This window comes from Monodelphis domestica, chromosome 8 (genome assembly GCF_027887165.1).
Source record: "Monodelphis domestica isolate mMonDom1 chromosome 8, mMonDom1.pri, whole genome shotgun sequence".
NCBI lineage: Eukaryota > Metazoa > Chordata > Mammalia > Didelphimorphia > Didelphidae > Monodelphis > Monodelphis domestica.
Genome location: NC_077234.1, coordinates 197,315,733 through 197,343,340, shown reverse-complemented (window position 1 = coordinate 197,343,340; position 27,608 = coordinate 197,315,733). Strand labels below are relative to the sequence as shown.

The following is a 27,608-nucleotide window of genomic DNA, read 5'->3' as shown; positions in this document are numbered from 1 at the left end:
AGATAACCTGCATGAGTTCTTACAATCTTTTTCTCAGAGAAGGGACAAAGGACTACGGTGGGTTCTTGGTCCACTTTAGGGTCCTGGTTAAATAAGCAATAAACATGCATTTATTTAATCAGCATTGCTTATTGGATAAAAAGCCAACATAGAAGCCAGGAAGACCTGATCCACCTCTGACATATACTGTCTGTCTATGTAACCCTGGACAAGTCACTCAGTCTCTTTGCTCTCTAGGGAATTCTCTAAGATTATAAATTGAAGAGAAAGTGCCAATCTACATAGAAAGAGGCAATTTCCTCACTGGGAGTTCCCTATGTCACTGATGTCATGGGTTCAGTCTCTATTCCTATCCTGTCTTCAGAAACAAGGAAATGCAATAAATAGTCTTTGCCCTCAAAGAGCTCAATCTAATGGAGAAGATAAAGAAATGCATAATTATAAGATATAACAAAGTAGAAAGAAGGTAATATAAAGGCAAAAGTCATTAAACTCTTCAATCACTTGAAGGATCAGCGCAACAATCTAGAGATAAATGATGAATGTGTTCATCCTAAATTATCTCTTTCTATTTCTCAAGTCACTTAACAGAAAATGTTAGGTATCAGCTTCTTTCCCCTTCTTCACATGGAAAGAAATGTGTAACTCAAGTACTTGAAGGAATAATATTGAGTTTGGATTTCTTTGTATTCTCCAAGTTATTAAATCTTAAAAAAAAATAAATCAGACCTCTGCTAAATTATGGCAAACCACTGAAGTTTTAATGAAGCTTTCACAAATCTTTTTGATCTATTTTGGGGCTTTGACAAGTCAGAATGTTGCTTTTACAGTACAAAGAGAATGAAATAGATGGTAATGCTCAGAATCACAGAAAATATGATGAAGATTATTCCTAGTTACAACTACCAGCATTTGTGCAGCATTTATAGTTTGCAAACCTAGAAATTCCACGAGGAAATGTATGTAGGGGAGGCTGGCGCAGAGAGATGAAGGCAGCACTTTGGGTCCTCCTTACTCCAAGGTCTTTTCACTGAATCATAGATATTTGCAGGATTTCCCAGAAACCTCCAAAGCTTCATAAAACAAGACACTTAAATATAAAATCTTGTGAGAACAAGGGAAAGAGAAGTCACTGTCAACTGTTTCCTTTCATCTTTCTATGAATCAAAAAAGGGACTACTGTAAATACTCCCTTCACCACAGGTAGTTCCTCAAAAAGAAGGCACTGATAATCAGTTTATTATACAAACATCAAAGGATTAAGTTGTCATAGGATCATAAATATGGAGCTGGCAGGAACTATATAGGTCATTGGGTCCAATGCCGTCACTTTACAGATGGAAAAACAGAAGTCTTAAAAGGTCAAGTGACTTTTTCATAGCTAATTCTTTTGTAAGAAGCTGTGCTCCTTTTGGGATCTAATTAACCTTTGCTGTTGGGCTTACTAAATGTAAACTGAGTTTTTAATGTCACATAGGGGACTAGTTAATGCTTAAAAATCAGTTCCCCCCACCAAAGTGTACGGACAACTTAGTTTCAAGCAACCTGCATTATTAACATTTTCTCCATAATTTTTCTCAAGTCTAGAAACCAAAAAAACAATAAAAAAGTCCTGATTTTTAAAGGACTGATTTCCCTCATGTAAATGATCACATTTAGGATTCAACACTCCGTTGATTAAGAATTCCTTGTACCAATGAAATCATGGGTTCATACTGAAAAAAGAAAGACCCTTGAAAACAAGGTAATTTTCCTTTAATCACCCAAACTTACCTTCTCCACTCAAAGCAGAATGAAAGGTGCTCCGATACCAAAGGACAAGGTCAACCTTGACAGCATAGTAGGTGCACATTACAAACATAATCACAAACAATACAGCAAAGGTCCCTCCTATCAGGTACCCTTGAACATTTGGAGCTATACAGCAAGAAAAAGACAAAAATAATTGTAGAATTTATTTTAAAACAATTGCCTATAAATCACAAATTATGGTTCTTTAAAGTTTTCTGTGATTATTGTAACCAAGGAACAATATTCTAAATTGACTAAATAAACTTATTCAAATGGAAAAAAATGAAAAAAATAAAGTTTTTTGGATGCTAAGTATAATGCTCCAAGTATTTTAAAAACATTAAGCTAAGAAATGGTGTCAGGTTCTTGAAAAACACCCTGGAAAATTGTTCTTTGGTACTGAAAATAAGTATCTTGGGTGTATAAGAGACAAGAGAAAAGTTGGTCAAGGTCATCTATTATAGTGACTTTAATTCCTTTTCTAATACTTCAGAAGCAGGTAGCAATAATAGATATATTTCAGAGGTTTAGTTGAGGAATTCATAAGAAAGAGCTAATATTCTATATTAAGCAATACTTTAGTATTGATAAAGTCTTTAAAAAGGTCAGATCTAAAGCTTTCTGACTCTCAAACTGACTCTCAATGACACTATCTCCCCTATGTCATTAACATATGAAATACTTATGTCTAACACTTATGTTCAGTCTTTTTTCAGCTCTATCTGACTCTTTGTGACTCCATTTGAGGTTTTCTTGTTAAAGAAACTGGGGTGATTTGCCATTTCCTTCTCCATCTTATTTTGCAGATGAGAAAACAGAGGTAAACAGAGTTAAGTGACTTGTCCAAGGTCACACAACTAGTAAGTGCCCAAGGCCAGATTTGAACTCAGGCAAGATGAGTCTTCCTGACTCCTGGTCCAGCACTCTATCCACTTAGCCACCTAGCTGCCCCTCTCTCTCTTTTTTTTTCAGTAGCCACAGTTCTCTTTCTTTTACTTCAGAGTTTATAATGTCTCCCCAGATAAGAAACTTGTTTGGAGAAAAGAATGGTAGCCTTATAGACTTCACACACTTCCCTCTGTGTGACTTTGGTTATCTGCTTCTCAAATGAACAGCTGTAACTAAGCATCTTTCTCCCACACAAAATGTACTTAGTGAGAGATATAATACATGAGATCTCATGGGGAGGGAAATGGAAAACCATTCCCTTCACCCCAAAATAATGTTTGATTTAAACGTCTACTCTTAATAATAAGGACAACAAAAACATTGGTTAGCAAGACCCCCATCAGATGCAGAGAAATGCTCTGGTGTAAGGTAAATAATAAATGCTCATCGATTGATTACTTGCTCTGGGATCTGTGGCACTATCTACAAACTACAAATTCTCATATGGCTCTAGTCATATTTATATCCTTTTCTCCCAAGACAATGAGTACAGTAGGATAGAGAGAAGAAAATCCTTAGAACAAACATTCATAAGTTACTCTGTCTTGTCAAAAGGTTCCATAGAGACCCAAAATGAAAGAAAGAATGGAAAAAAGAAAAAAAAATAGGTGGATGTGGATGGGAATGGGAAGAATGGATGGAGGGAATGGGAAGAGAAAGGGTCATGAGTGCAAAAGGAAAGAATGAGTTCACCTGGAACTCAAGGAAACTAAAAATATTTGTAAAAGCACCTTGGAAGGATGATCTAGATGGTGTTCCAAAAGGAAGAGCAGAGTTGGGTAAATTTTATGAAGAAATGGGATGACAAAGTATATACCTCCTACTGACTCATGGGAGAAATTTCAGGGGAACGATGGGAAGGAAAGTTAAAGAGTTATAAGGAGCAAAGAATCATGCAATGGCCAAAGAACCAAGTACATGGGTATTCCCAGAATCACCTCTGAAGATCTCAGTGCCGAGCAGACCCGGAAGCCCCTATTTTCTTCTACCTAAAACAACAGGAGATTGGAACTGATTCATTCAGTCCCACACTTCCTGTTTTTTCCCTTCTATTATTAATGTTTCCATAGCCGGTCAATGGGAGAATCTGGAGATACAAACCAAGATTTTCTGACTTCCAGTTCAGTACACTTTTCACTACTCCTATTCTACATGGTCAGCTATTCTGCAAACCAAGGACCATATCGAAGATGAACCCCAGCTCTTTACTACTTCTTCCACTGTTATTCTTAATAAATACAAGTTGAAGCATTCAATCTTACTTCTCACATAAATTTTCTTTTAAAAAATAATTCTGCCCATTCCAAACTACTCATCATTTTGGCCCATTACCTGGATGCTTGAGCATAATAAATGCTGCTGATGATCCAGAGAGACATGTAAAGTGACGGTCATAATCTTCTTGTCTTACCTCTGAGAAGCTGATATTTACAGTATAGAAGATATATTTTTCACCACAAGCAACCTCTGTTCTATGAAAGGATAGAGCAAATTATATTTTAAATATGTTTGAGGAAATATTATCCTTTGTATATTTGCATTTTAATACCTGCTAGACTTGTGACTTCTTGTTTAGGATATAATCTACTTTGTTGAAGATTGTAGTCTCCCCTCCCCCCGCCATGTTGCATTGATACTAGTCAGAGAATTTGGGATTAAGAACTACCTTTTATCCTTACTACCTTTGTGACCCTGGGCAAGTCATCTAACTTCAGGGTTTCAGAGGTGCATTCTAGCTCTTGAATTCTGATCTTGTGATTCTATGAACTTAGGGAATGGTTGTAGAAAATTGCTTTAGCTGGAAAATTCAGTATCTTACAATCAGGGGCATGCTGGAATTAGATCATGCTGGCTCATTAGAGCCAATGTTAAGTTTTCAATGTAAGTCTTTTCTTCTTAGAAGTTTGATATATTATTTTGTTCTGATCTAGACTTAAGAAAGTGGTAGAGAAAAGAATAATGCAGTCTTACATGTATGTACACATGTATGTGAGTATATCTACTCCATCCCTCCTTCCTCCAGAGACCAAGTCATTAATCATTCACCAGCACATCACTGCCAGCAACTATTTTGTGGATCAATATTTTACCTAGAAGGATGCTCAGATGAGTGACATAAGGCAATCTAGCTTCGGAGGACCCATCAGACCTTGTGCTCCATTATCAATTCATATTGCCACCTTTTCTGCAACTTGCAGACTCAGAATTAACTTCACAAGAGCATTGAGGAATAAAGTGATTTACTCTCTGTCACATGAACTGAATGTTTCCCAGTCAAGACCTGAATCTGCGTAAATCTTGCTACCTCTCAATAATTAGAGCTGTAGAAATAAATAGGAAGTAATCAGCAAGTAATAACTTCCTTGTCAATCCAAGTTTTCAAATAGAGGCTAGCTGACTGATGGAGACAGTTAGAAGTATTATCCTAGAAGATCTCTGAGATGTTTTAAAGAATATGAATACTTACTCAACTCCTTCTCTAATTCGACTAGAATTGAGAAAGTCTACAAAAGTGTTATTGACTTTCCAACTTCTATGATGTGAATTCCCTTTCCAGTCTTTTATACTACAGTTCACGATAAGAGGAGAACCTAAAAAGGAAGATTGACTAAAAGTAAGTAAATATTTTAAATCCTGTAAATTCTAAACAGATTAAACAAAAAAGATCAAGTCCAAATGATTCATGTTTCTTTTGGCTTTGTATTTAGTTAAATTTATTTTCTTTCCACTTCAAATATTTTTTAATTTTGAAAATCAGAACATAAATCCCAAATATCAGTAGTACATGCATCCAACCTAATACTATATCTTAGACAATGGCACCAAGGAATGCATTTCTCTTTCCATCTTAAACCTCAAAAAGTTAAGATTGTACAGGTAAAGTGTTACAATGGGAAAAGTGCTATATTTGAAGTCATAGGACCTGAGTGAATTCAGACTCATTTACTACCTGTGTGACCTTAAACAAGTCATACCCTGGGCCTCGGTTTCCTCATTTTTAAAATGTTGTGATTGGATTAGATAATCCCCAAATTCTCCTCTAGCTCTAAATTTATGGTCTTATGAGACACCATTCAAGTGGGAATTTGTAAGCTATAGTTTTAGGACTATAGATCTATAGAGTACATTGAACTTGTGTAATTCAGTCTCCCAGGGATCAAATCAGCAAGTATATATTAAGGGAACATATTTCATCATATATAAAATTAGGGGCAGGGAAGGTAACTAAATCTATGATGATACTAAACTCTCCTTAAGCCTAATTATATCTGTTTATAGTTGAGGTTAATTAAGATCCATTTATTTTCTATGTGTTGCATAAAGGATACTTTTATTTTATCTTTCTAAAGCTTTTTTTCCTTCAAGTTTTCAGTGGATATTCCTTATTCTAGAACTCTAGTATTTAGTCAATAAGTTCATATTGACCCAATGTGTGATATTCATAATTTAAAAGGGTTCAATCATAATACTTGCTTAGATGTGATCTTTCCCCTCCTGAGGATATCCTTTTGGTCTATTCTTATATCAAAGCTAATCACTTATTTTAATTATCCTTCTCTGGACTTCAGCCAGCTTTGCTGTGTCTTTCAAAAGATGAAGTACCTAGAAGGGCAAACAGCATTCCAGGTTCAGAGAGATCATGATTTTCTAGAAAGGTGAAATATTATGATTGACTTTGAGTTCTAATTTCATTCTTGGTAGTACCCAGAATGTTGTTGGCTATTTTGCTTGAATAGTACCATAGACTAAACAGCCACAATTCAGATATAACATCTCATATGTATACTTCATGTCACTTTAAAAAATTTACAAATATTTATAATTTCTTACTCCCACTCTCCCCCCACTGACAATTAAAAAACAAACACACAAAAAATTCCCTTGAACATAATCCAAAAAAACTATCAATGATATACCTAGCTAAGGTAGCAATCTAGCTAAAGCTTTCCTTTATATCATTTCTTAGGGTTCGATAATTCAATTATATTAATATACTACAATCTGATTACCCATTCCAAAATAGGTGATCATTCCTTTGTTTCCACTTGGGGGCTAGTATGGAAAGACCTGCTATAAATATTTTATACATACAGGTCATTTTCTTTCCCTTTAATCTCTCTGGAATAACCAAATAGACTTTGTAGTTAAGTCAAAAGGTATGTAAAGATTCGTAACTTTGCAGACCTAGTTCCAAATTGCTTTCTGGAACAGCTGGACCAATTTAAAGTAACACGAACAATGTATAAGTGTGTTTGTTTTCTCATGGCTCTTTCAACATTTGCTATTTTCCTCTTTTGTCACCTTAGATTGTCCGTCTAATGGGCAGGGAGTAGAACATCAGAATTGCTTTAATTTGTATTCTTCCAATTACTAATTATTTGAAGGACTTAAAAAAATTTCCCTATATATTGTCTTATGCTTTCCTCATAATAAAACTCAACAAATACTTTCTGCTCAATTTGTCTTCATTAGTTTGGGATTTCACTTATTAAAAAGAAAACTTTGTTGGATGTAGTCTTGGATAATTTTGTAATGATTCCTTTTCAATTATTTATTATTTAAAAAAGAACATTTCAAGCATTCTACAACACTGTTAAGATGTCTTATGATTCATATTCATATACTTTAAAACCTTTACTTTCATGTATCAATGAAAGAGACTAGGGGAAAATTATATCATCAAGATAGTGTTCAATAAACCCAAAGTTCCAAGATTTTGGAACAAGAACTCATTATTTGACAAAAACTGCTGGAAAAATTGTAAAACAGTATGAGAAAATTAGGTCTCACACCCTATACCAACATAAATTCAATGTTTCATACCCTATACCAATATAAATTCAAAATAGGTAAGTGACAAATATAAAAAGTGAAATAATAAATAAATTAGGTGAACATAAAATAATATAACTGATCTATGGGAATGGAAGGATTTTACGACTAAACAAAATATATAAAATGAATAACTTTGATTATGTTAAATTAAAAATATTTTGTATAAACAAAACCAATGTACTCCAAATTAGAAAGGAAGCAACAAACTGGGAAAATAAATTTTGTAACAAAATTATCTGACAAAGGTCTAATTTCCCAAATATAAGTCAAATTTGCAAAAAAAAACAAAAAAAACAAACCACTTCCCAAATGACAAATGGTCAAAGGATTTGAATAAGCAGTTTTCAGATGAAGGAATAAAAACTATCAATAGGTCCATGAAAAGTGTTCTAAATCCCTCCTGATTAGAGAAATGCAGATCAAAAGAACTATGAGGTACCACCTCACACCTTGCAGATTGGCCAATATAACAGTAAAGGAAAAAAAATGTCGGAGAGAATGTGGCAAAATTGGGACACTAATGCATTGCTGGTGGAGTTGTGAATTGGTCCAACCATTCTGGAAGGCAATTTGGAATTATGCCCAAAGGGCTGGAAAAGATTGCATGCTTTTTGATCCAGCTATACCGCTACTGTGTTTGAATCCCAAACAGATATTAAAAAACATTTGTACAAAAATATTTACAGTTGCACTTTATTACAGTGGCAAAATTTTTGAAAACAAGGGAGTGTCCCTCAATTGGGAAATGGCTGAGCAAATTCTGGTATATGATGGTGATGGAATGGAATGTGATGTAAGGAATGATGAATGGGATGATTTCTATGTGAAATGGAAAGACCTCTAGGAATTGAATTAGAGTTCTTACTACTCTCAGTCTCTGTCTCTGCTCTGTCTCTGTCTCTGTCTCTGTCTCTGTCTCTGTCTCTGTCTCTGTCTCTGTCTCTGTCTCTGTCTCTGTCTCTCTCTCCAATGAGCCACCTGGCTGTCTATACTCATATTGTTGTTTTCTGTGTGCATATGAGTGAGTGTTGTATTTTTAAAATCTTAAATTACTCTGTGAATATTAATTATTATTATTGTGGATATAGTATTTGTTGTTTGTTCCTTCATGATTTATTCTGTCCCTGCGAGTATTGACTTATTGATATTTCAGTGTCAATATATCTTTGAAAATATAGATTTTCAGACAGCAAGCAGGTCTTTAGGGTCTCTTTTAGTTTTAAAGATTCTGAACTTATGAATCTTCATGTAAATGTTTATTCTTTTGTAATAACATTCTTTTTGTTATGATGCTTCTAGGTGTGAGAACTGTCAGATTATAAGATTAGGTAGAACCTCAGAAACAGTAGCTAGTATTTTTTCCCCCAAGAAGGATGTGTTCATTCAATACACCTTGCTGAAGACAGAGAACATTTTTTTAGTCATAAGAATGAAGATACGTTCCTTTCTCAGAGGATACACTGTGAAGTTGGTGACTCAAAGTCTATGGCATTGCCATGCTCTACTGAACCAGGGCAATGTATATAGATTTCAACAAAACATTTGATACTAGGTCATAAGTCCTCTTTACTTTTTCAACTGAGACCTTTCAGGATAAAAAGTATTAATTTTTTAAAGCTAGTTCCTCTAGCACAGAACAAGTAGTTTCTGAAAAGCTTAGTATCTATTTTTATTCAAGCATAATGAACCATTCAAGTCATGATGAAGCAACAAAGTATACATAAATGTTTTCTATGCTGCTAAATGAAATCAATGTCAGTGGCTGCAGTCACATGTAAGGAATATTGTACTTCATTCACTATTTCTTTATATCCACAGAACAATTTATTGTTTTCTAAGATTTCATTTTTAACTAGATCTTAACTTGTTGTTCCTCAAGGAAATTACATCATAATTTCATAATTGTACTTCTAGTAAAATATGACTATAATCCCAAAGTTTTTATAACAGCATCATCATAGCAGCATGTTCTCACCGCCATTTTAAATAGTCTTTATAGTCAATGATTTAGTAGTTTTAAAAATTCTACTTACCAAGTGGTACTTCAATGGAATTATTTTTTGGGCTGAAAATTTCTGGTATTTTCCTTGCTTCTGTGTTACTTCCTGGAAAGAAAACATTCACACACATATAGTATTGGAAAATTAAAACAAATTATTCATTTCCAATAACTTCAAAGAAAATTCTGAATCTCAAAAACTCCAATGTAAATTCATATTTCAGCTTCAAGTACCCTCCAAATCACCATGATCCTTGTTCTGATATAAGACTTAGATGCATTAAAAAGGGAGATGTAGAGGATCATTCTGGCTCTCATGCTGTTATTTTATATATATAGTTAGTTGTGAACCCTTCGTCTATTAAAACTAGAGAGGGAGAGAAAAGCTATCAAAAGTGGGAAAGTTGCTTTAAAAAGGAGCATTAAGAAAAGGCTATGCCCTGATTTAATTATAATAATATCTATAAGAAATCATTAATAAATTCTACAAACGAGCCTTTATATCATTATTTACATCAGTGTGTTACATTTATGCATGTACATGCTATATACACATACACCCATACAAATATGTAAATATACCCAAAGATGAACACAAAAAAAGTTGAGGTGAAATTCCTCCTTATCCACAGATAGATAGGGAAGTGATCAGGGATAATCAATATGTTGGCTCTGCAGAGATAGCTGAGCAGAGCCAGTACCATATGACTGCCCTCAGGCTCCTACAATCAGTTTCAAAGTCAAAGGATCTGAAAACAGCAATAAAGGTTAAGTGGAATGATTGCAGGACGCTATATATACTCCTCACAAGGAAGAGCTTGATTGTCTTCTGAGGGGGTGGATCCAAGATATAATATAATTTTTTTCCAAGATGTATTAAACAAATGACAATCACTTGCAGTGATTCACAGGTACACAAATGACATTTCCAGAAAGAACCTAAAAAAGCATTGTTAATGATTATGAAGTCTTGGGCAGAGAACTGATATTGGAAGTAACACCTTGGAATCGATTCTCAGTCAATAATACTAGAGGACTTCTATTGCCTCTCACAAGTACCCCTAGAAACCTGAAGGGGAAAATGTAGGAAGCCAGCTACATTCTGCTGGTGTATGTGTGGACTGGGAAATTCCATTTCTTCTAGAAGGAATTAGTAAAAGAGGATTAGAGAACACATAGAAAAATAAAATTATCAAGAACCAACATGATAGAAGGTAACTAGGTGACTCAGTGGAGTGAGAGCTAGACTTAAGAGATGGGAGATCCTCAGTTCAAATATGGCCTCACACAGACAGTAGTTGTATGACCCAGCGTAAGTCACTTAACTCTCATTGCCTAACCCTTACCACTTTTCTGCCTTGGAACCAATTCATATATTGATTGATTCTAAGGCAGAACTTAAGGGTTTAGAAAAAAGAACCAACACGGTTTGTTGGCAAATAGGCAGAGCAAGACAAATCTCATTTATCCATTAAGGTAGCTGTGAGAAGTGCTATGAGTATAGTTTGCCTCTATTTTAGCAAACCTTTTGGTAAAATATATTGTTTCTGTGGAGAAAAAGGAGAGATATGGATTAGGGAGTAACGTAATCAAATAGATGAGGAACCACTTGGAAAACCAACATGGTTCACTGTCCACATGGCAGAAGATCTCCAGTGCAGTACCTTAGAGATCTATGCTTGGCTTGATGTTTTTTTAAAAATATTTTTATCAGCAACTTGGATCGGTGATAGGCTCATCAATTTTCAGATGACATGAAGCTGACAGGATTAGCTAATATACTAGATGAGAGAATGCAACGGGATCTTGACAGGCTCAAAAATTATCTACACAATCATAATATGAGGGAAGCACTGATAGATACTAGCTCTAAAAAGAGTTGACATTTTTGTGGGTCACAATCTCAAAATGAGTCAACTCTGTGATATGGCAGCCAAAAAAGCTTTTCTGATCTTTGGCTTCATTAAGAAGGTCATGGTTTCCAAGCATAGAGCCATTTTAGTTCCTTTGAGTTTTAGTCTTATCCGACCTCATATTGTGTTCACTTCTTGGTGTCCTGATTTATGAAGAACATTGTTAGACTAAAGGTGGTTTAGAGGAAGGCAACCAGGTTGATAAGGAGCCCTTATATTCCATCTTATGTGAAGGAAATGAATGTGATTATCCAGGAGAAAGGAAGACTCTGGAGGGAGTTGTTTTCAATTATTTAAAGGTCTGCCATATAAGGAAGAGACTAGGCTCTCCCCTCCCCCCCCCCAATTAGTCTCAGAGGGTAGGACCAATAACAATGGGTGGAAGTTGCAAAGAGGTTTATTTAGGCTTGATCTTAGGAAAAACTTCCTAACCCTTAAAGTCATCCCTAACTTAGGCTGTCTCAAGAGGTGGTAAGACTTTTCTCCTTGGATGTCTTCAGGCAGAGACTAGACAATCACTTATGAGGTATGTTATAGAGCAGTGATGGTGAACTTATGGCATGGATGCCAAAGATGGCATGCAGAGTGCTCTCTATGTGCACATGACTACCCCCCTTCCTTCCAGAGTTTGTTACTAGAAAGGCAGAGGGACTCAGATGGAGCTGCTCCCTTCCCCCTCTCCACCACATCTGATATTTTTTCATTTGTGCCCAGAAGCCCAATGGGTGCACACAGATGGTAAGGTGGGCTGCTCACAGATGGCAGAGCTGGAAGGGAGCAGGGCACTGAGGTCACTCTACTGTGTTGAGGACATTCCTCACTTCCCCCAACCTTCCACCCACCAGCCCAATGGGAGTGCTTACTCCCTCCTCTGGGTGGTGTAAGGTGGGACACACTAAGCATAAGGTGATGGGGAGGGGCACTGTCCTTGGTCTCTGGGAATGGCATAGGCACAGCACTTGGTCTGGGGGTGGGTAGGTTGGGGCTGGGAACAGCCACTCTATCTTTAAAAGGTTATGGGGAATATCCCTTTTGTTTATGTGTTGGACTAGCTTGCTGAGGTCTTTTCCAATTCTAAAATTCTGTGATTCCTTTACTCTCCCCTTATATCATCCAATACTTCTTCCCATTATTTTTATAACAGCTGGCAAGCATAATTTCAGATTCTTGCTTGCTGGCTCTCTGGGAAAAGAAGTTTTGGCAAATAACATGACATAAATATCCTGGCATTCACATGAAGTAAATACAAAGCAGAAGCACTATAAGCATTTGCAAATACTCTAAGAAAATGAGTTTCATATTATATCATACTTACGTGTCCTTGTAGAAATTCTATTTAAAATATCATACTGTTTCCCCATGTATGTTAGCTTTGTTTTGCATGAATAAGTTACTGCATCCTCAGCTGTTGTATTTTGAATATAGAGATCAGATCCAATAGGTAAAAATTTCTTTTTATCTTCAATAAGTTTACATTCCTAAAAACAAAAATTCATTTTGGGTCAGCAAGGTTATTGAGTAACTACCAGTATTTAGTGTTGTGGTAGGGGTTATGGAGAACATAGGGAAATGTAAGTCTTGGTTTCTGACATAATTATGTTCTGACATATCAGTACCAAGAGGAGAGGAATTCTAGATTCCTTAAGACAGAAGTGCTGGTACAAATCTCAGAAGGAACTTAAATGCTGCCCCTGATGAGGGAGGTGCTTATAAAATCAGGAGCCACGGCTGTATTAAAGTTCAGAAAGAAAAGGAAGACTTAAACTTAATTCAGGCAATCAGTTGTCTGTAACAGAAAAGAAAGGAGAAAAAGTATTGGAGTTAAGGATCAAGGGGAATGGAATAGATAATAGGAGGAATGAAGAATACCAAGACAAAGTCAGAAAGTTACTGCAACATGGCAGGCTATCAGAGAGCCAGAAAGTAGACACATTTCTGGCTTAACAAGTTGGATATGTGGACTTAATCAATTACATACTTACACTGCCTCACGAGAATGGATAGCTGGCATACTATGCAGGGAGGCTAATTAGAGAGTCTCAGTGAATCAAGATATTTTTTTTAAAAGATCAACAACAAAGTCAATGTGATATAGAAAAAAGGGAATAGAATTTGAAGTCATGAGATATGCTCCATATCTGCCACTAAGCTTCTTTACCTATCAAATGAAGGGATGAGAATAGATGATGTGGAGTTACTTTCTGCTTTACAATTCTATGACTCCATGAAAGTAAAAAAGAAACGAACTAGGAGCAGCTAGGTGGCACAGTGGACAGAAAACCAGGCCTAGAGTCAGAAGGACCTAGGTTCAAATTTTGCCTCAGACACTTCATAACTGTGTGGCCCTGGGCAAGTCATCTAACCCTTTTCTAGCCTTTGTTTTTCTGTCTTAGAATTGATATTAAGATAGAAGGCAAGGGCTAAAAAAAAGAAATGGGTTCACAAGGTAGATTGAAGTAAAAGTGGCAAAGAATTAGAAAGAGCCTAAGGTTTGGAATAGAAGAGAAGGGTTTCTGCTTAGACTCTACCAATTACTAACTGTATGATCTTGGTCAAATCAATTGCTTTGAGCTTCAGTTTCTTTGGAAAATGAAGATGATATCATTTGCAAAAATGTAAGTAAGGTTAGAGCTATTTACCTGTACAAATGAGTGTATATTTCTATTCTAATCCACTTGTAGATCCAAAAAAAAATGGAAAATAGTTGGAAGGACAGATGACAATATCAGTTATAATCATTTCCTAACGACACTGAGGAAGTGGAAATCACTTTTCATACCAAGGAGAATCAAAGATCATAGACACCATAGAAACCAGCCAAGGAAAAAGATAAGGCAATCAAAAGCAATAATAATTTAGAATGTGGACTACTATGTCAAAATTTAATGGAGTAGGGTGGTGGAAGATTCTGAAAAATAGCATGTCATAAAACAATGAGGTAATGGAGGGAAAAACAAATTATCAGCAAATCTTGGCAAAACACTTAACTAAGCCAAATAATCCTAGGACATGTAAGAATAGAACTAGTAGGACACAAAAGATGAAAAACATTGGCAAAAAAAAATTCGTAGCATACTCCCTTCACCATCAAGGAGAGTGGAATCACTTAATATGGAATCAAATATTTCCATTCCCTGTGTGCTATGAGAAAGTGAAAAAGACATCAAAGAAAACAAAGATGGTAAGAGTGGCTATTTTCAATCAAGTGTGCAGATTGGATGCCAGTGCTTGAGGGGACACAGTTCTGAGGATGTTAAAGGATTCATTCTCAAGGCCCCTAATAGAGGGGAGGATAATAAAAACATGAGGAAAAATTACTGCTCAAAAAAGTGACTGAGAAGATATGAATAGATACTGACTTGTATACCTGTTTCACAGCTCGACAACATATTAAAGAATCCAACAAAATGTCTCCAATGCACCTGTCAAAATTGTACAAAATGCTTTGAAAGATTTACCAAAGGTAATCCCAGTTGGTAATCCTCCATTTATTCATCGATTGATATGAATAACTAGATGATCATTTATCAAAATTATCTTTTTTCACCCAAAGTGTCTGTCACTATGATGGAGGATGTACAGATAGAGACCAAGTTAATGAAATTCCCAGGAGATGGTGGGGTCTTCTAGATGCTCTTTGTTTACTGATGATGCTGTGTTGATTGCATCAAGCTGTGAAATAGTGAGTTTCCTACATGATGTCTATAATCACCCAAAAAGTTTGATTTAGCTAGACAAATAGGAAAAATCATATGGAAGAAATAAGTACTGTCCAGATTATAATACATGGTTGAAAAGACAGTTCATAGCACTTGCCCATCAATATACATATCTTGGATGACAGTGAATGTTGACAATGAGGTGATTCCAGAACTAAAGGGGAGAAAGAGAAAGCTAGACTACTCTAGGAAACTATACCTAGTTCCTTCAAAGACCTCAACACTCCATGAAAGAAGAGACCATATGTTTTCACAATTATTGTGTGGTGATGTTTTAGGCTATATGGCAAGGAATACCACATTTTCCAAGGAATTTAGGTTGATGATCACTCAAATGTTAATGGAGAAGTGCATAGTGGGGAGAGAAGACTGTGAAATATTATAAATGAACAATTCCACAAGGAAAGTGGTATAAATGATGTCATAATAGAAACATATGACTGAGGGAGGAAAAAAAGAGGGTTAGTCACACATTAGAAGTGATGGATAGCCTGTGTTCTAATCAGTCTCCATGTGAAGTCAAGAGACATTAGGGGGAAGGTCCCCAGCACATTTGGTATAGTTCCCATAGCTCCTAAGTGCCAATGTCATAATTCAAATCCAAGTTTCTTTACTCACAGAGCAGGGTTTTATTCAGTACTTCAAACCACTTCAATTTCCAAGGAAAAACAATATGGTTTTTATACAAAGCGAATTCATCTAATAAAAGAATATTTGTTGGGCTCAACTCTTTACAAAACAATTTTCAGATAAAGAAATCAAAACTATTAATAAGCACATGAAAAAGTGTTCTAAATCTCTTATAATCAGAGAGATGTAAATCAAAATAACCCTGAGGTGTCACCTCAAACCTAGCAGATTGGCCAACATGATAGCAAAGGAAAGTAATGAATGCTGGAGGGGATGTGGCAAAGGTGGGACATTAATGCATTTCTTGTGGAGGTGTGAATTGATCCAACCATTCTGGAGGACAATTTGGAACTCTGCCCAAAGGGCAATAAAAGACTGTCTGCCTTTTGATCCAGCCATAGCACTGCTGGGTTTGTACCCCAAAGAGATAAAAAGGCAACAGACGTGTACAAGAATATTCATAGCTGCATTCTTTGTGGTGGCCAAAAATTGGAAAATGAGGGTATGCCCTTCAATTGGAGAATGGCTGAACAAATTTTGGTATATGTTGGTGATGGAATACTATTGTGATAAAAGGAATAATAAAGTGGAGGAATTCCATGGAGACTGGAACAACCTCCAGGAATTGATGCAGAGAGAAAGGAGCAGAACCAGGAGAACATTGTATACAGAGACGAATGTAATGAACTTCTCCATTAGTGGCAATGCAGTGATCCTGAACAACTCAGAGGGATTTATGAGAAAGAACACTATCCACATTCAGAGGAAAAACTGTGGGAGTAGAAACACAGAAGAAAAACAACTGCTTGATCACATGGGTCGAAGGGGAGATGGTTGGGGATGTAGACTCTAAATGATCATCCTAGTGCAAACATCAACAACATGGAAATAGGATTTGATCAAGGACAAATATAAAACACAGTGGAATTGCACATTGGCTATGGGAAGGGGTGGGGGGTATGGAAGGGAAAGAATATGATTCTTGTTCTAAAATGACTAATTAAATAAAATTTTCAAAAAAATAAAAAAAAAACAATTTTGTTGGAATTGTCTCGTGATATCTTTTACTCTTAGGAATGGTTGTAAATGAGGGTGAGATCTAAATGCTTAATGTCCTGCCAATGTCACCAAAAATAAAAGTGAATTCCTTGATATGAAGTGGGACTAAGTTATTTGATGCCTGTTGTGATCCCATGGTTTTAAATAAATCTATCTATCAATTCTATGAAACATCTGGCTGGAGGAGGTCTTGGGTTGAAATTTAACCTCAGACACTTACTAGCTATGTGACCCTGTGAAATTCATTTAACACTTAATCATGTAACCCTTATTGCTTTTCTGCCTTGGAACTAATTATTTCTAAGACAGAAAATAAGGGTTTAAAAAAAGAAAAAGAAGGTCAAATGAGGGTGTAATGGTCAGAGGGAGAGAGAAAAAGCAATGAGGATATTAGTGCTTACCTTATACCACTGTATTGGGCTCAAAGTCTTGTTTGGGAAGGTGATTATATGGCATTTAAGCATGGTAGTTATTCCTATATTTAATGTTTGGTAGTTGCTGTTATATGCTAGCACAGCTAGGTCTTTGTTGGAATCACCACACCAACCACTATTCCTATTTTGAACAGTTAGGTTCATGGAGATTCTCTGACAGCACTCTAAATCCCTGTAAGTAAAACAGCAATGTTATTACACAATTCTTGAGTTACAGTCATGAATGCTAATCAATCAATCAATCAATCAATAATTATTGAGTACCTAACATGTAGAAGACACTGAAATTTAAAAGACCTCATAGGTCACAACCATCTCTGTCACCTACCATAATTTCTGTCCATGTGACTGTGAGGAACATCATACTTATACTATTTGGTTAAAAGATATTTTAAAATCTGGCTTCAGCCATTTCTCAGTTGTGATCCTGGGCAAATTACTCAACCTCCATTGCCTGGCCCTTACTGTTCTTCTCCCTCATAACCAATACACAGTATTTATTCTAAGACAGAAGGTCAGAGGATTTTTTTTTAATGTTTAAAAACTCAGGCTTGGTTGTTTTCTTTTACAAAGAAGTCTTTGACTAAAGAAACCCAGTTTGGTTTCTGACCTCCTCAACTCAGTTACATTTACCTTATCTCAGATACCAATGATCACTTAATTACCAAATCTGATGGCTTCCTCCCCATCCTATCCTCATCTTTCTTGACATCTTTGTAACATGTAAAACTTTTGACCACCCTCCCTCCTTTCTTTTCTCTGGGTTTTTCAAGATGCTGTTTTCTCTTGGTTCTTTTCCTACCAGTCTGACTGGTTTTTTTTTAATAAGTACCCCTTTTGATGATGGTCTCATCATCAAGATCAGGTCATCTAACTATCCAATGATTTTCTCTTGGATCAGGTTCTTTTCTCTATACATATTTGTTCTCTGTGAGTGATCTCATCTCTGTGCTGATGGTTCCATATATCTTCTTTGACCTCATCAACTACCTAGTAGATACTTGATCTGTATGTTCCACAAGTATTCGAAACCTAAAAATTCCAAAATGGAAGTCATTATCTCACTCCTTCTACTGACTCTTTTATCTGAACTTTCCTACTTCTGTCAAGGTGACTGCCATCTTTCTGTCTCCCAAGTTTGGAACCTTTTGGTGTCATCACCAACTCCTTGCTTTCCTTCATCCCTTAATCATTTCAGTTGTTGAGAATTATTATTTTTCCCTCCACAGATTCTCTCATATCTGTCCCCTTTTCTCTAGTCACATAGCTACCACTCATTAGGGGCACACAGCACCTTTCACCTATACTATTGCAATGGTTGACTAATTGGTCCCCCTCTGTCCAGTCTCCTCTCTCTCCAATTATTTATCCTCATAGCTACCAAAAGGATTTTCCTAAAGTACAGATATATCTCAGACTCTCATTTGATAAACTCCAGTGGTTCCTTATTATTTTAAGGATCAAAAATAAACTCTGCTATTAGATATTTAAAGCCCCCCACAATCTGACCCCAACTTCATTTTCCAGATCTATTAAATACTGCTCCCTTTCATACATACTCCAGTCTAGTATTCATGACACAGTGCCTCATGATAAAGAATATTAAATAAATAATTATATTTTAAGTATTAGGGAAAACAAATTGGAAAAGTTGTGGACTGTACTTGTAAATTTAACATGGCTTGATTGATTAAAATGAGTTTTATTAAAAACAAAACAACTTTTCTGTGGCTGACCCTCATGCCTGTAAAGCTCTTCCTTCTGAGAGTCCAGAGTCTCCTTCAAGCCTCAACTCAAGAACCACTTTCTGCATCAAATATTTTTGAATCCCTCAGCTTCGGTTTCTTTCCCTGCAAAACACCATGACTCTATTTTGTATTTCTCTTGTGTGTATTAAGTCACAACTGTCTTCAGCAACTGAGAAAGAGAAAAATTGGAATAAAAGAAGAAATAGAGATAGGTAGATGTATGTATGCACATATATTTTACATATACCTGCATACATATATATGTATATATGTGAGCATATGAATTATTAAAAATTCCTTTTCTTATTCTCCTCCTTTTTAGGGTGGTAGGCACAGCTGAGCATATTGTTTTATACATCAATATGGCAATGGTGGTCTATGATTCCAGTGGTGTTAACTCATGATTTAATCATTTCTTACAGAGGAGGCAGTTGGGTGGCTCAGTGGATTGAGAGCCAGGCCTAAAGGTGGGAGGTCCTGACTTCAAATTTGACTTCAGCCACTTCCTAGCTGTGTGACTCTGGGAAGTCACTTAACTCCCATTGCCTAGCCCTTACTATTCTTCTGCCTTGGAACCAATACACAGTATTGATTCCAAGACAGAAGGTAGGGGTTAAAATAAATTAATTCCCTCTACCACTACAGATTGCAGGAAGTCTCTAACTTGGGTGGGTGGGGGAACAGAAAAATCATTTGAGGGTCACATATTTTTTTAAAAACTCAATAAAGGGATTTATTTTCAAAATAATAAAACATTCAAACTCTTGAAAAAATTGATGAGATGTATAAAACAGCATTCAAAAGATAAAATAATGATAATGTGAGCTTATTAAATGTTATAGGTATTTAATGGAGACAGTGAAATGGAAAGGTGAAAGAGAAAATGAATTAGAGGAAAAAGGAAGGGCAAAATAGAGAAAAGGGGGAGAAAGAGAAGTGAAAAAAGTGTCATAAAAAAGAACAGAAAATATAGAGGAAAAAATAGGAAAAGCAAAGAAATAAGATGTGAATATGACAGAAAAAGAATTACTGAATTCTGAGGTGCATTTAATTATTATTATTGTTAGAAAGTTAATTAGTTCTTCAGTATCTGAACATTATTGCAGTTTTTCAAGCTTCTTCTGCTGCCCCAAGCTTGTTGAAATCAAATAGAGAATAAATCTGAGCCTTACTCCCATTCCTCACCAAATTGCTACAAGTGGTACAATGATCATTTAGAGGGTCAGATCCTACCCTACAAACTCAGCAGACCTAATATTCTCATCATTGTTAGTCAAATTAATACCTAACCCTTGGGATTGTGTGGCAGTCAGTCTATTGATAAAATAGTTCTGAAACAAGGATAAAGTTAACATTCAGTTGGTGGGAAAGTATTAAAATTTGGAGATTCATTTTCCTGAAATGGAATTGAAAGTCTCTGTATGGACCTAAGCAGTCCTTAAAATTCCACTGTATGTGAAAGACTCCTGTTTTAAGGGAACCTTCTCCTGCCCATGGAATCTTTTCATCTCTTTTCCTCCTGTTAATACCACTCTCACCATTCCAGGAGCCTGACTAAGGGACAGGGATGAGAATCCATACCTCCAAAGGCTAGACTGTAACAAGAGAAAACACAGTCACAACATCTAGATTTCAAAATTACAAGCACTGACATTTCTCTTTCCAAAGTTACCAATGATCTCAGTTGCCAAATTCAGTGACCTTTATCAATCTTCATTCTCCTTAACTTCTCTGAAGCTTTTATCATGCTTGCCTCCTTGAGAATCTTTCCTCTTTAGGTTTTTGGGACATTACTGTGTCCTGGTTCTTCTCTTACCTATATGGTGACTCCTTTTCAGTATCCTTTGATGGATGCCCATGGAGATCATCCTTTCTAACTATAGGTTTCATCCAGGGTTTGCCCTGGGCTCTCTTCTTCCCCAAATAAACTATTTCATTTGGTGATCTCATTAGAACACATGATTTAATTGCCATCTCTTGCTAATGATTCTTAAATCTCCCTGTCCTGCTCTAATCTCTATAGTGATTTCTAATCTAGCACCTCCAACTACCTTTCAGACAACTCCAAGTCATGCCTATCAGGCAAATTCAACGTGTTTAAAACAGAATTCATTGTTTTCCCCGTGAAACATATTTTATATGTTTCAACAAACATAAACATATGTTTGACTCCCTGTCAAACATATATCTTCTTTGTTATTATAGAGGGCAACATCATCTTCCTGGTCACTTAGGCTCAAAATTTAGGAGTTATCCTCAGATCCTCACTATTACTCCTTCCTGGTCTCCAATTTGTTGCCAAGACCTGTTGATTTCACCTTTGCAACATCTCACCAATATGCTCTCTTCTCTCCTCTGACAACCTCCACTATGGGGCAGGTCTTTAGCACTTTACTTCTGATCTATTGCAATCGCCTGTTGATAGATCTGTCTGCTTCAAGTCTTTTCCCACTCCATTCCATCCTCCATTGAACTACAAGGGATTTTCCTAAAATACAAGTCCAACAATATCACTTCCCCTAATAACAATAAAATAGTGGCTTCCTGTCATCTTCAGGATTAAAAATGGAATCCTCTGCTTCATAATCTACCCCTTCTTCCTCTTGCATTTTTTCATTTTTTCTGGCTGTCTTTCATGTCTGGAATGTTCTCCCTCCTCATCATTGCCTACTGTTTCCCCTGGCTTCCTCAGGTTCCAACTAAGCCCTATATTCTATAGGAAACCTTTTAAAACCCCTCTTAATTCTAGTTCTTCTCTGTTATTTTTTATTTATCCTGCATAAGCTAGTTTCTTTATTGCCTCCTTCATTATGCAATCAGTTCTTTTAGGGCAGGCACTTTCTTTTGCTTCTTTTTGTGTCCCCAGCACTTAGCACACAGCCTGGCATGTAGCAAAACACTTAATAAATGTTTACTGATTGATTGACCATTAATACCAGAGTGCAACTGATATTGTTGTTCAGTCATTTTTCAGTTATATCCGACTCTTGCTGACCCCATTTGGGGTTTTCTTGGCAAGATGCAGGAATGGTCCACCATTTCCTTTTCTAGTTCATTTTAAAGATAAGGAAATTGAGACAAACAAGGTTAAATGACTTGCCCAGGGTCACATGGCTAATAAATAACTGATACCAGCTTTGAGCTCAGGAAGATGAATCTTCCTGACTTCAAGCCTGGCTCTCTATCTACTGTGCCATCCATCTATTAGTTAAAATGGCTTTTGGGATAGTCTACTTTGGGAGGTGAGGATTAGGTGGATAGAATGTTGGGCTTAGAATAAGGCAGACCCTGGATCAAATCCAACCTCAGGTACTTACTAGCACTGTGGCTCTGGGGAAGTCAGGTAACCCTGTTTACCTCAGTTTCTTCATCCATAAAAATGAGCTAGAGAAGTCAATAGCAAACCACTCTTGTATCTTTGCAAAGAAAAATCCAAATGGAGTCATGAAGAGCTGGATACAATTGAAAAATGACTGAACACCACCAAATAGTCTATATTAGAATCTAATAATATTTATAAGCATTGATCTTATAGAAAGTACATTTCAGTTCCCAAACTGACAAACTCTTAAATATATAACCAGTTTGTAAATTATAGGTAAAACTCTCTCAGGGTCTACCAGTGCTGGATCTTATTATCTCAATTCAACCATATTACAAAAGAAGAATAAGAATACAATATTCAATTCATCATTTCATTTTCTCTACATCAGTAGGGTTTTCCTGCAATATGACAACTGGAACATTTTTTAGCATATTTCTTTCCTTTAAACTGAAAGCTTACCTTATGACAAATTCATATATTCCTGAGTCTTCCGATGTCAGAGGAAGAAATAAAATCCAGTTCAGATATTGGTGGACTCTGGAATTTCTGTTTGTAGTTATTGGAGTTTTGCTAGAATTTTTATAGCAAGTCACATTTCCATTACCGTACTTCATTGTGTTGGTTGTGGAAGAAAGTGCAAAAGGCTGCCCTGCAACAAATTGTCTACTTTCTTTGCTGATTTCGCACTCCTCTATTGGAAAGGAGGGAGAAAAAGAGGAAGGGTGAGCTCTAAAGAAAGTCTTTCATTCTTTCTTTTATTCATCCTATATTATGTGGTCACCTCAGATGCCTTTCCTTGACCCTTTGGTCAATATAAGAATTCTCTGGGAAGCTAATAATTTGTGTTGTTTGGTCTATGATCATTCACAGTTAAAGTTAAATTTAAAGTAAATGTGTTATAATAAGGACAGAATGTAGATTTGCAGAGGAAGTTTCAGTTAGTTGTATGAGATCTTGAAGATCTTCAAAGATGTCAGCTATACATTACTTACTTCTCACTTCCACAGATAAAACTATGTTGTCAAGCTTAGTCTCTGACCATCTCCATATCTGGCACAAAATTTAATCTGCTGTTTCAGTTATAAGGCTTATTGGATTGAGAACCAGATCTGGTGATGGGAGGTCCTGGGTTTAAATCTGACCTCAGACACTTCCTGGCTGTGTGACCCTGGGCCAGTCACTTAACCCCAATTGCCTAGCCCTTACTGCTTTTTTCTGTCTTGGGACCAATATTTAGTCCTAAGATAGAAGGTAAGTGTCAAACAAAATTTAATCTATTAACCAACCATATCCTCTTTCAAGTAACCTATTTTTCTGTGCCCCTTACTCATAATGTGACATAATTTAGGTATATCTAATTCTAAATCTAAATCTAAAAATTTCCTTTTATATTATTTTCCTTAGAAAATGGACTCCCCCAAACACCAGTACATTTTAAAGCAAAATCTTTACTTTCTTGAAACTAACCACTTCTATTTTATACTTCCTTTTGTCTTTCCTCAAGATGTCAAATGTATTCTTTCTGTTTAACCCTTATAGGGTTTGACATAATAGGAAGATTATTTTCATTCCTGTGTTACCATATGTATTCTATACCTTTCAACATATGATCTCAAATAACTTGACTGACTTCACATAGTATATGTTAATAATATAATAACTAAACTTGAACCCAGGTTTAAGATCTGTTCATTTTTGTCACTGTTTAAAACAGTTTGGAATTAAATTTTTTTTCACATGCTCATATAATTGTTTTATGTTTGTTTTCTGATATTTTAAATTCTTGATATTTGAATATTTGGAAATTTTGCAATCCATGTTCTCTCTCTCTCTCTCTCTCTCTCTCTCTCTCTCTCTCTCTCTCTCTCTCTCTCTCTCTCTCTCTCTCTCTCTCTCCTCTTCCTCCTCCTCCTCTTCCCCAAAAGAGTGATATCATACAAGTTTTACGTATATCATCTAACACATATTTCAGTGTTCATCATATTGTGAAAGAAGATACATATTGCTTACACTAAAGAAAAGATCAATGAGGAAATAAAGTAAAGAATGGTATGCTTCAATTTGCATTCCAACCCTGTTCCACCTGTGATAGTGGATATCTTTTTTTTTAAATTATCATGAATCTCTTGACATTGTTCTGGTCTTTGCCTTCTTGATAATAATTAAATCTTTTACAGTTGAAGCATCATACATTATCACTGTTACTCTACAACATTTTCCTGGTTTGGTTTACTTCACTTTGTATCACTTTACAGAAGTCTTTCCAGGTTGTTTTTGTAATCATCTTGTTTAACATTTCTTTGGGCATAATAGTATTCCATTACAAGCATATTCCACAACCTATTCATCCATTTCCTAGTTGTTGAACAACCTTCAGTTTCCAGTTCTTTGTCACCACAAAAAGAGCTGCTATAAATATTTTTATACAGGTAGGTTCATTTCCCCTATCTTTAATCTCTTTGGGATACAGACGTAGTAGGGTCTGCATAGTTTTGTGGTCCTTTGGGAATGGTTCCAGATTTCTCTCCAGAGTGGTTGGATCAGTTCATAGCTCCAACAGACAATTTTTCCACATCCCCTCCAACATGGAGCATTTTCCTGTTTTGTCACATTAGTGAATCTGATGGGTATGAGGAACAATTTGTAATTTAAGAGAAAAACTCTAATACTAAGCATACTTTCTCTAACATTTGAGAATTCAAACTCAGGATCTCTGATTCCAAACTGACAAACTCTTACATATAGAACCAATTTGTAAATTAGAGGTTAAACTTTCTCAGGTCTACCAGCGCTAGATCTTATGACATCCACTCAATCATATCTCAATAAAATAACAACATAATATTTGATTCATCATTTAAGTGGAGTTCTCCTCCAACAAGAGTCCTTTCCATTTCGCCAAGGGTGGAGCTTGGAACCCATCAGGAACCCAACTCAGGGTGTTAAGAGCCCTGATTGGAGGACTAGAAAATCTGGCTTCAAATTCTTGCTTTCTTATTTACTACCTGTGGAGCCTCAGACAAGTCTCCTAAACTGTCTAGTTTTCAGTTTCCTCATCAGCAAAACGAGTTTCTTGGATTAAATGATCTCTAAAGTCTCTTTTAGTTCAGATCCTATATTCACACCAATTTTTGGTCAGTGTGCTCCTCCCTTCAGAATTCTAGTTGATGGAGATCTCTGTCAAGAGGTGGGGGGGATTCTAAAAAGGTAAGGCAAGTTTTAATAATTTTTATTTGCTGTTAGACTTACCTGCTCTGGTAACGTGAAGAAAAGCTAAGATGAAACCAGGAAGAAGCCAGAACAGAATCACCATATTTGGGTCACAGAGAAGACAAGGCGTGCTTAGGAGCCAATTCTAGAAATCTGGAGTCACTCAGCTTTTCCGGCTTTAGAAGCCCTAGGGAGCAGCCAGAGCCAAAGGGTGGGGCTCCAGAGAACCAACCAGAGGTGAAGATGTTTGCAGCTGGAAGACTGCCTCCGTGTCCCTGGAGAAAGGTGTTCAGGCAAAGCTGGATTCTGCATAGCCTTCTCCTCCAAGGGAAACCTAGTTCCAGTACTCTGCATTGTGCACTGGAGACAAATGTTAGAATTGTTTCCACCCTAAGTCTCTAGCAGTTTCCCACGAATTTCCTCTTTAAAAAAATTCCGCCTTTTATGTTTTCTCTCCCTTCTCCCCTCTCCCTCAACCCAGCCCTCCACACATATCCCAGTCCTAAAAGATCCTCTCCTCTCCAGGGTCCTCCGATAGAGATTGGATCACTAGATTCCCCAACCAACTCAAGAATGGCTCGGATATCCCTCCTCCCTTTGCACCAGGTCTTAGAGGGGCAGGTAGAACTCACCTTCTAGAGTGTCCCCCAAAGTCCCCATTATTCCAATTCCCACAAATATAGAATAAATATCGAGGGGGGGGGGACTCAATAAACTGACTGTGTTCGCCCAGGCACATTCCTTTCTGGGATCTGTGTTTCTTACTCTAGGGAGCACCTGCCCGCACCCACACTTGAGTCAAGATCTCTGGAGCCTCGGGGAAAAGTGCCTCCATAACAATGTCCCAACCCCTCGGCTGCGCTCGAACCCTCCCCAGCAGCCATCTCTCCTTCCCCCTCCAGTGCCAAGTCCCTTTCTTACTCACTGGTCAGCCTCCATACACCTGTTGGCCCCCACACTGGGGGAAGCGGACGCCACTTCCTTCCATCCAAGGAGTCCAGAAGCAGGCGTCTCAGCCTCCCTTGCTGTTGCTGCTTCCTCGTTTGTCTGTGAAGAGAGTAGCTGCCAGGGCCTCTCCCAGTGTCTTCATTTCAATGGGCGTGACTGGACAAGGAGCAAACTTGGGAGCTCACATCACTTTGTCACGTTTAAACAGGGATTCTCCTTGCACCAGAGGGTCTGGCGAGACAAGGACGAGAGGCTAAGGAATGTAATAAGACGCCTCGAATTGTTCTCTGTCCTTCTTTCCTAAAAGTCAGTCACGGAGTCTTGGAGCCCCCAGCCCAATTGCAGGACTTCAAAGCATCATAGATTGAAAGGGAAAAGGGAGACCTTAGAAGTCTTCTAGTCCAACCACGGATGAGAAACTGAGCCCGAGAGAAATGAAATGGCCTGGACAAAACCACATGACCAGTAAGTGGAAGAACAGGTTCTGAACTCAAATCCCCAAATTCAAGTCTAGCACTCTTTCCAGGGGACCACATTGCTTCTGAGGAGCTGTAATTTCATGGGTGTGTATACCACATCCATACCCCTTCCCCACCCCACTTTCCAGGTTCCTGACCCTCCTATAGGTTAGCAGTTGGTATTAGTGACTTGCTGTGGACCAAAAATGTAACCCAGCCCCCCTTAGTTAATCGCCAATGAGCATTTTCCAAAATGGTTTGTAACAACAAGGAATGGTTTGCAAAGCTTAAGGGATCTACTTCCCCTCCCTGGAGTGTGCATTAGACATCCGACTAGATGGATGACTCAGACACCCCTCCCAGCCTCTCACAAGGACCTCCAGTTTCCAGTTCCTCTTGGAGATGTGGGTAGAATTCACTCCTCGAGTGTTCCCCCAAGGCTTCCCTTTGCTCCAGCCTCCAGAGCTATAGACTGGATGTCAGGTGTGTATGTGGAGTGGGCTGGAGCTGGGTCAGAGACTTCCAGTCTGGGATCTCTGTAAGTAACTTCACATGTTACCTTATTTGATCCCCATGATAACCCCAGGGTA

The 27,608-nt window shown here is 37.0% G+C and overlaps 1 protein-coding gene across 3 annotated transcripts in view; it reads right to left on the bottom strand.

Moving 5' to 3' along the window:
* Positions 1–26,794, bottom strand: part of IL1RL2 (interleukin 1 receptor like 2) — a 37,796-nt gene extending 11,002 nt beyond the window's left edge. Inside the window, exons 1-9 of one of the 3 annotated variants that reach the window (XM_016424883.2) lie at positions 26,538–26,794; positions 25,652–25,972; positions 22,862–23,093; positions 17,297–17,501; positions 12,803–12,965; positions 9,609–9,680; positions 5,207–5,330; positions 4,072–4,211; positions 1,774–1,917 (exon numbers count right to left, since the gene is read on the bottom strand). In XM_016424883.2, the coding sequence (XP_016280369.2) occupies positions 1,774–1,917; positions 4,072–4,211; positions 5,207–5,330; positions 9,609–9,680; positions 12,803–12,965; positions 17,297–17,501; positions 22,862–23,093; positions 25,652–25,715 (1,144 nt within the window). In that variant the 5' untranslated portion in view covers positions 25,716–25,972; positions 26,538–26,794. Of the gene's footprint in view, positions 1–1,773; positions 1,918–4,071; positions 4,212–5,206; positions 5,331–9,608; positions 9,681–12,802; positions 12,966–17,296; positions 17,502–22,861; positions 23,094–24,874; positions 25,020–25,651; positions 25,973–26,537 lie in introns of those variants that run through there. The other 2 variants (XM_056808648.1, XM_056808649.1) reach the window with 2 other exon arrangements.
* Positions 26,795–27,608: the final 814 nt, after the last annotated feature.